General features: G+C 44.0%; 1 protein-coding gene across 3 annotated transcripts in view; it reads right to left on the bottom strand.

The window, feature by feature from the left end:
- frrs1b (ferric-chelate reductase 1b) overlaps positions 1-10,000 on the bottom strand; it is a 16,591-nt gene that overhangs the window by 5,429 nt on the left and 1,162 nt on the right. For all 3 annotated transcript variants that reach the window (XM_080417791.1, XM_080417790.1, XM_080417792.1), the window contains exons 2-11: positions 7,983-8,187; positions 7,190-7,371; positions 6,262-6,356; positions 5,774-5,927; positions 5,013-5,207; positions 4,712-4,810; positions 4,067-4,214; positions 2,114-2,227; positions 1,198-1,313; positions 489-575 (exon numbers count right to left, since the gene is read on the bottom strand). In XM_080417791.1, coding sequence (XP_080273917.1) covers positions 489-575; positions 1,198-1,313; positions 2,114-2,227; positions 4,067-4,214; positions 4,712-4,810; positions 5,013-5,207; positions 5,774-5,927; positions 6,262-6,356; positions 7,190-7,371; positions 7,983-8,178 — 1,386 coding nt within the window. In that variant the 5' untranslated portion in view covers positions 8,179-8,187. The remainder of the gene's footprint in view (positions 1-488; positions 576-1,197; positions 1,314-2,113; positions 2,228-4,066; positions 4,215-4,711; positions 4,811-5,012; positions 5,208-5,773; positions 5,928-6,261; positions 6,357-7,189; positions 7,372-7,982; positions 8,188-10,000) is intronic.

Below are 10,000 nucleotides of genomic sequence, written 5' to 3'. Positions count from 1 at the left end.
GTACTCAAGTAAATGTATTTAGTTACTGTCCAACCCTCTCTCCGATAAACAGCATGTGACGCTGAGACTGAGTCATAATTCATTCTTAGACACACACACACACACACACACACACACACACACACACACACACACACACACACACACGAAGCAGAGAACATGCAGAGCAGAGAGGATTCTGGGATTGTTAGAGATGAGTCGATCGGCCAGACAGATGGGTGGACAGGTGGAACACACATACATACACACACACACACACACACACACACACACACACACACACACACACACACACACACACACACACACACACACACACACACACACACACACACACACACACACACACACACACACACACACACTCAGATGCCTGCCAGTGCCAGTGAGTGAGTCTATGCACAAGTCCCCTACATTCATAAAGGGCTGGTCGAAAAATAGCAGATCTACAAGCTCAAAGCGAAAGAAAAAAAAACAGTGTTCAATACCTGACTCCATCCTCCTCTGTAAATGAAAGGCAGAATGAACGCCACACAGGTCACACTCACAGCCAGCGCCATCAGCCCTCGATGCACCTAGAACAACAATTACAAGTTTTAACCCATTCAATCTGGGAACGCTTCTCTGTCATTTTAGATTTCTTTGGCTATTCAAAAATAGCAGATATACAAGCTCATAGCGCTGCACAGAGTGCTGCGGATTGAATGGGTTAAAGCTGTTTTTGTTACAATAAGTGTTAAATAGCTCTATATTGTGACAGTAATCTTTGCTATACTGTATAGAGTGTCTGTTCTTTAACAGGGGTCTCCCCGTCTCTCTTGCACAAAAAATACCAATTCTAAATCAGGAGAGAGAACTCAATACAGGATAAACAAGTGAAATTGGAAGTGATGACAGACACCAATCAGAACTGGAACACTATAACATTGAAGCTGATAAATGGACACTCTCTACTGATTGGATGAAATTGGCAACCCAACTGAACATTTATTTTCTTTTTTTTAAAGAGATGGAGAGACAGGGAGAGACCCCTGTTACTCGATAAAATATCACAACATCAAATTTCTCTTTTGGGTCTCGACTCAAGATAAAAGAGTTTGGGAACCACTGATCTAGGATTCTCCCAAAAATGGGGATCCAAAGACCTGGCATCCATCCGTCAGGCTCTCAGGAGATGAAAGCAGACGTCATTCTGACCTGGAACCAGGGCTTGTGTCCCATCAGTGTGGTGTGTGTCCACTGCTGTTTGTAATGTCGAGCCACCAGCACTCCTGTGCTGACCAGCACCATCCAAGCACACAGCATCAGCACCCCTATGAACACACACACATATATAGTCCATGGGCCACTAGGACATTTTTCTTGCAACTATGGGTGCTTGTTTTTTCTTGCAACTATGGGTGCTTGGATTGACATGCACAAGGACACTTTTTGCACCAAAGTTCTAGGCGGTTGGCCCCTTCGGTGTCACACCATAATAATAAAATGTTTAAGAATTCTGTGTACCACAGCAGGTCAAATTGCTCTCTCAAGGCTGCACGATGTCCGGAAGCACTTCGTTTGCGAGCAGTGGAGGCAAGACACCACAGGTGTCGATTAGTCTAATCGACACCTGTGGTGTCTCGTCTGTGGTGTCTCTAATTATTAGACTATTCTAAATATAGTGGAAAACACTATATTTATGATTTAAAAGTGTTCTGAAATTGCAAAGCTTGACGTCAAAGCAGAGCTGAGAAAGCTGGATTGTCCATGATGCAGCACAGAAATGTATTAGGTTGACAGAGAGAGCATAATATAAATACTAGAGACGGCATATAGTATTATATAAATCGCACGCACGTGCACGCACACACGCATGCACACTCGCATGCGCACACGCACGCGTGCACACACACACACACACACACACACACACACACACACACACACACACACACACACACACACACACACTTTCTCCAGTGTTCTGCAACGCACACTGGAAAAAGGTTAAGGTACCCATTGACCACTTATAGTGACTTACAATCACTCCAGAATGCTATTGAAGTCAAGATAACTACGTGTCATTGTGCTTTAAGTCGTGTTATCTTGTTTTACATGTTTGTGAACAAACCGTGCATTTTAATGAGCAGTGGTGAGTGGGAGCCGGACAGATCCCGTGGCGGTCCGGTGATCAGGGTTTGATCGGTGGAGATCAAAGGCTGGCGCTCGTGTCTGTGGATCAAACCTGTGGATGAAGACAGTCACACTATTCAACATCTTCGCTTTAGGGCAGAAACCTCTCCATATTTTAACTTTTTAAGTTTAAGTAAATTAATAGTTAATAGTTAATAATTAGTTAATTTAATTTAATTGTATGTATTTATTAATCAACGCCTTACTTCGTTATGCTACAGTGTCACAAAAAATCTGGATATTATTTTTTTTTCAGATTGGTATCAGTGGAACCAATATAGTATATTTTTATCTAATGGTATCGCTATGTAAACACATTTTTCAATGTTTTAAATCAAATAAATCCAAATGAGTTAGTTTTTACATTATCACATTGTAATTGTTTTAAAATTATCATTTAAATCTTAAGTGTTTTTCCAATTGTTTGGGGTCCACCTGCAGTAACCTCGCGGCCCACAGGTTGAGAATCACAGGTTTTATAAATACACCATCAGAGCCTCTCATATCAGCCAAAGCTGTCAGCTCATAACACATGCCATAATATTCAATAAACAACAGTGCAATGGTCGCTTCATACTGTCAAGTGGAAGGAAGGAAGCAATCATTCCACACTGTCAAAACAATAAGTCTTCCAGCACTCCCATGATACCAGAGGGAACTGTGTGTGTGTGTGTGTGTGTGTGTGTGTGTGTGTGTGTGTGTGTGTGTGTGTGTGTGTGTGTGTGTGTGTGTGTGTGTGTGTGTGTGTGTGTGTGTGTGTGTGTGTGTGTGAGTCACCACCACATACACATACTGAGATGCACGCATGCACACTCATGCGCGCGCGCACACACACACACACACACACACACACACACACACACACACACACACACACACACACACACACACACACACACACACACACACACACACACACACACACACACACACACACACACACACACACACACACACACACACACACACACACGTGTTCCCACTGACGCTGTGTGAGCTGTCACATTTAAAAACAACAACTGACACTTTGAGGCACATGCACAGTGCAGTCAGCCACCCAGCTGTGTTCAAAACTATCAGTAGTTCCCACAACCAGTGCTGGAAAGTAACAAGTACATTTACTCAAATGCTGTACTGTACTGTATTTTGAGGTACATTTATTTTACTTGAGTATTTTATACTACTCGACTACTCTTCTCTCTACTTTACTTTTTTAGTCCACTACAATTAATTGAAAACTTTAGTTAAAAGTTACTTTGTAGATTTCTTTTTACTAAACATACATTACGTCCCAAACTACTGCTTCTTCCACCACTGTCACAACCTGTGTCACACGACACAGAGACAGATTAACATGGCGGTGAATGTGGTGTGGAGTCACTCACTTGGAACTATAATAAAGAGGTGATTCATTCATTCTGTGGTTAAAATACACTCTGGGTTGTGGAGTCCTTGAATCCACTGTTTAAAGGGAAACACTCAAACTGTAACTCAGATCTCTGGTTATGGTGTGAGCTTGTAAATTTGTCTGTAAATTAGATGCTGTAATTAGTTGTTTGTAGGATAGATGCACTTGTAGATTTGCTATTCGTCGTACGAGAAGTATAGGGCTTAAGTGGTTAACATGTCTGAAAAGACAACCGTGTACGTGCGTGTACGTGCGTGTGCGCGCGTGCGTGTGTTTGCGTGCACGTGTGGAGGGGTCTCAGTTTTTATAAGATGTAAGAAGGCGGGGGCAAAGAATGACCACTCTATACAATGGAGTGGTCTGGATCAGTCTTGTTGCAGAGTCTTGCGGACATAATGCTCCAACATTTCACTATTTCTATCTGTATGAGTGAGACGAGACGATGCTGCAGCCATTCACACATGCACGCACGCACCCACTCACCATGGTGAGCTTTGCCGTAGGCCAGAAACAGGAAGTAGGTGTGGTTTAAGCGGAACCTGTTCTCTTGCTGGGGGATGAGGATGTTTCTTTGGAAACGACATTGGATGATGCCGTCGGACAGTCTCCAGGCCCGCCCCCACAGAAAGTCCTGAAAACACACAAACACAGCCCAGTTTTTCCCAGTTCAACCCAGTTTAACCCAGTTCAAGCTAGTTCAACCCAGTTCAGCCCAGTTTAACCCAATTTAACCCAATTTAACCCAGCTCAGTTCAACCCAGTTTAGCTCAGTTTATTCCAGTTCAACCCAGTTCAGCTCACTGTAGTAGTCGCTACTAGTACTACTACTAGCTGCAATTTTTCTTTTACACCTTATGTACATACCTGTACTTTTTTATGCTACAGTATTATTTAAATGTAAATATCTTTGTTCTTTCCTTTGATCTGTTTCTTTCCTATGTTTTCTCATTGCTCTCCCTTTCTCTACCCCCCACCCCCCAACCCCCCCCCCCTTCTAACTGTGTGTGCGTGTGTGTGTGTGTGTGTGTGTGTGTGTGTGTGTGTGTGTGTGTGTGTGTGTGTGTGTGTGTGTGTGTGTGTGTGTGTGTGTGTGTGTGTGTGTGTGTGTGTGTGTGTGTAGTGTGGTACCTCAGGTTCCAGTGCAGGGGTAGTGCGTCCAGTGATATATGCAGGACTGATGTGAACTGTGTCTCCGTCACTCACACACAGATACGCATCATCATTTCCCTGCAAATACACAAACACAACACCGCCAGAGTACACCGCTATTAAAAAAAGAAAACACATTTTGATATTGATAATATGTGCATTAATCACCAAATGAAATATGCTGTGTTTCTGGGCGTCCCTTGATTTTCTTAGAATTAAGGGACACCTGGCCAGATGTCCCTTATTTGAGTTTCAGGTAGTTGGCATTAACTCTGCCTACCATCCACTTGTCCAGGGACAGAGCGAAGGACACGTATCCGTCAGCGGGTCCGCTGAGCTCGAACGTCACGCTGGTACCCGCCGGCTCGTCATCGCTGCTGAACGACAGGAAGTAGCAGTAATGGTCGGAGCCCGGGTCACATCCTGCCGGGTCTCTGAGACAAGTCTTTCTGGTGCCACACCCCTCTGACGAGAACTGAGGAGGAGGAGGAGGAGGAGGAGGAGGAGGAGGAGGAGGATTAGGAGGAGTGCAACAGTTAAAAGAACGAATCGATTCAATCGATTCTAAAAAATAAGATTGATAATTTAATAAAATAATCGATTAGTAATGTCCTGATGTTCTGTTGTGATGTTCAGTCTGAACAGACGCGCACACGTGTGCTGTGCCGGCCTGTGCTGTGCCGGCCTGTGTGTGTGTGTGTGTGTGTGTGTGTGTGTGTGTGTGTGTGTGTGTGTGTGTGTGTGTGTGTGTGTGTGTGTGTGTGTGCGTGTGCGTGTGCGTGTGCGTGCGTGCGTGCAATGCGCACTGCGTAAGTCTTTAAGTGGCATATGTGTTGCACTGTGTCTCCTGTGTGTGTTTAATTAGTGTAATTGGTTGCATCTTTGTGTTGCAATAAGGTGCAGCTGTAGCCGTGCTCATACATACATACGGACGGACACACACACAAACACACACAGTCAAATGTTTGAGCGGCTGGCACCGCAAAAGAAAAAAGTAAAAAATGTAAAAAATAAATAAATAACCGGATATTATTGCCTTACAGCAGTGACCAGAGGGGTGGAGGAGGTAGGGTCTTCAGGGGTGGTGCTGGTGGTCACAGGGGGCGCCGTTGACCTGGTAGGGGCTCCTTTCAGAGAGACCACAGGGCCTGGATGCCTCACCCAGTACGTGTCATAGTTGTGGACCACCGTTACACTGCAAGTATATACAGATTAGATAGATGGATGGACAGACAGACAGACAGACAGACAGACAGACAGACAGACAGACAGACAGACAGACAGACAGACAGACAGACAGACAGACAGACAGACAGACAGACAGACAGACAGACAGACAGACAGACAGACAGACAGAGATGGATCAACTCTAAAACTTTAAAGATTGTAACACGTCGGCTGCATAATTGTAGATAACGATGTCATGAGAAAAGTCAGATAACGGCCGACATATTGGCCAGGCTCTAATAACTAATGTCTTCAAATAAAAATAGTGTACCGGTATAAAGAAAATGAAAGAAAATACTCACAAGAATTGCACTCTTTCGGGAGGGTTCTCTGCAGCCATCCAAACCGCTTGCACCCTGGTCTTTTTGGAACCGCTACGGTGACTAACTCCAGATGCCTTTAAAATGACAGGGTTTCAATTCAGAATGCCACAAAAACCTCCAAAACGACCTCTTTAAAATGACACAGAAAACAGATTTGTACAGTAATTTGTGGCTGTGACGAGGTGGAAACCCCACAGAAAGGGCTTTCAGTGAGGCTTCACAGCCATGGTGAGGTGCTTCAGTTTTGGTCGTGTGTGGAATGGACGTGTTTAGTGGTAAATGACACCATTCATTACTACAACACTTGCTGTATATTCTGTGTGAAGCACTACTGTCCTGCCATTTGACTTGTAAAGGAACAGTTCTGTTGTTTTTTTGGTTTTGGTTTTCATATCTCGGTTTGATGTTGAGAATTATCTGCCATGACATCTAGGGCCGGGGTGATATGACTTCAACTCAATATCTCAATAATTTCAAACTTTTGCGTCGATTAGGATTTGTTAATTATAAAAAATAAAAATGAAAATAACTGATCTACAAGCTGTGAGCTTCTGTGCATCTGTTTAGTCTGTGTGTGTGTGTGTGTCTGTCTACCCGTCTGTCTGTCTGTCTACATCAGATATCAGCTAGCCAGTATCAGATCACTTTCATCTATTTGATAAACCCTTTTCTGAGGTGTGTGATATTAAGCCAAATATAAAACAGTGAGCTCTGTGCGTGCGTGAGTGTGTGTGCGTGGGTGCGTGTGTTTATGTGTGTGTGTGTGTGTGTGTGTGTGTGTGTGTGTGTGTGTGTGTGTGTGTGTGTGTGTGTGTGTGTGTGTGTGTGTGTGTGTGTGTGTGTGTGTGTGTGTGTGTGTGTGTGTGTGTGTGTGTGCGTGTGTGTGTCCCCAGGGGGGGATGTGTACCTGTGTTTGGCCACACGTCAGCAGCTGGGTGGTGCTGGGGTCCACCAGGCTGAAGGAACCCAAGGCAGATGAACGACACCTGCCAGCCTTCACCGCAGGAGTACTACAACTCCCAGCATCCCTTGCCTCCATCAGGAAACCTTTGAAGTGTGCCGAGCCGGAGATGGATACCTGTAATGTCACTGGGTAGAGAGAGATGGAGACCTGTAATGTCACTGGGTAGAGAGAGTAAGAAAGTAAAGGTTGTTTTCTAGGTAACTTAATTGTTTTCGTCTGTAAATATCTTATATCTTCGCTGCCGGGCAGAAATCATCTCTATATTTCACCTTTTTATGTTTTTTTCATGAAGTATAACAGTGTCGCGCGAAAGTTGTGGAAATAGCAGATCTACCAGCTCACAACATTGTGAGTGGTAGATCGGCTATTTCTGTGTTCAGTCACTTCAAACCACTGTAGATTTAAACGTTTTTGTTATCATCATGTATAAGCACTTGGAATTGTAGGAGTTGAGGAGGCATTCAATTTTGTTTCACTTGGTTCCACAGATAAAATAGCAGATTTACAAGCTCACAACGCCTCGCTTTGAGCTTGTTTTTTTTTTTGTTTTTTTATTACTTTTGATGCAGTAATGCTCTTTTGCTTTTTTTAGGTATTAAAAAGGTCTTACTGGTCCCTAAATTGTCACTTCACTGTCATCTGGGGACCCCCCCCCAAATCATGTGGGGACCCCCCCCCCCCCCCGGGGGTCCCGACCCACAGGTTGAGAACCACTGAAATAGTAAACTAGTGTTACCGGTGATGTTGCCGTGTGGACTGAACGCGGTGCTGTCTACCAGGATGTCGTACGGAGGTGGGCCAACCTGTGGCTCGTAGCCATGTTGAGGAGTCATGTCTGCACACGCCTCGGACACCTCGCCGTCACTGTAACCCAGCGCTGGGTGATGTGCGTACACACTCAACACCACCAGAACACAACCTGGAAGGTACATGTTCACAACCTGAAAGAAAAGACATCACAGTCAGTGGTGGATGAAGTACTCAGATGTTTTATGTAAAGTGAGGGTTAGAGTGAGACAACAACGTTGCACATTAAAGGACAACTTCACCCATGTTCAACCTATCTTCATATAATTGGTCCTTACTTATGCTCATGATAAAATGGTAAAAAAAAAAAATATCTACTCGGTCTGTGTCTCAGTAGCCTCGGAAACCCAGGCTTTTTTTTTTGTTACAAAAGAAAAAAAGCCTGGGGGAGCCATGCAGGAACGATGGTCTTGGACCTTGTTATCTCCTAACCAATCAGAGTGCAGAGGGGCGTCGCTCTAAATTTGGTGACGTCAGCGTGCTCCGTGCACAGGCCGAGGGGGGGAGGGGAGGGGAGGCGGGGACATAGATTGGTGAAGCAATAGGAAGCCACGCACAAATCCGGGCGGCTGTGTTTGGGTCCGCCCTTCAAGACCATGGATTGAGCTCGTAGCCTCAGGCTAGTGTCTCAGAGGAGGGCAGTGGACACTTCAGAAACCCGCCTACCGGTGACATCATCGTTAGGCTTTTATTAACGCGAGAACAATTGCTTCCATTATAGCATGCTAACTTTCCAGGAATAGAAAGCCTACAGTTTGTATTAGCTTGGATTCCCCATCGATGCCGTCACTGGTAGGCGGCTTCTGAACTGTCCACGGCCCTCCTCTGAGACACAGACCGAGTAGACAGAAATGGTACCATACTATAATGAGCATTAGTGAGGACCAATTATATGAAGATAGTTTGAAAATGGGTGAAGTGGTCCTTTAAACGAAAAGAAGATAAACATTTGGGGAGCCCTGGCCCATAGTTTTAGAACCACTGATCTATACCACTCTTCTAATAAGATGAAATAACTGCCTGGCCTGGGTTCAAGGTTCAATGTTCAGGGTTCAAGGGGAGATACGTGCCACAGTTTCATGAAGTTTAACAGTTACTTGTCACACAGCTATACTAGGCCAGCAGGCAAGGCAGTACGACATCCTATCCAACACCAGGGTCTAATGTATTAACATACTCTACCATACAGATAGTTATGTTTTGTATTAACAAAACCGGGATGTTTTTAACATAATTTTTTTATTAAATAGTTAAACAGTGGACATCATCAAACATGAATATCAAATATGTCAATAGGAAATGCATGTGGAAAATTAGTGGAATGAGTGGAAAAAAAGTACCGTTCCAACTCGGGTCTGTTTATGTACAGAGGGTTAAGGGTCCCAGTCTAGGTTTTTCTAGTAGTCTAGGCCCGGGTCTGTAGGGTGGTGCTGTAGGCTCACTACAGTAGAACACTATCAGTCACCCACAGGTCCATTTTCAGTCCAGTGTTTTGATGAGATAAGAACCACAAGTACGTAGCTGGCTGTGGAAACTGCGTAGTGGCTCAGTAAACTAGGATCACAGGTAAACCAAGAACATCAGTCTAAAAACAATATGGCCATTCATTTTTATGGCCGGTGGGGATATGTTTTATCCCTGCTTCTACTAAATCACAAGATCACAAGCACTAGTGAGTGGCTGGTGATCTTCCTGGAAAAGTTTGTATTATTTATCTATTGTTTTTTGACGAGTGCTTACATTTACTTGCATTATCCCTGCTTTCTAGTCAGACTGAATTAAATTCATGCATTTCCCTGTGATATGTTTGATATTCATGTTTGAAAATATCCTTATTTGACTGGCTTCCCTATTTTGGGCAAATGTGTCGAAAATGTTACATTTTTGCAATTATTATTGTTATTATTATTATTATTATTATTGATAGCAAACTACAAGCTCACAGCA

This window comes from Gymnoscopelus braueri (genome assembly GCF_963280865.1).
Source record: "Gymnoscopelus braueri genome assembly, chromosome: 21".
In the NCBI taxonomy this organism is placed as follows: Eukaryota; Metazoa; Chordata; class Actinopteri; order Myctophiformes; family Myctophidae; genus Gymnoscopelus; species Gymnoscopelus braueri.
This window is presented reverse-complemented; position numbering and strand designations above follow the sequence as displayed.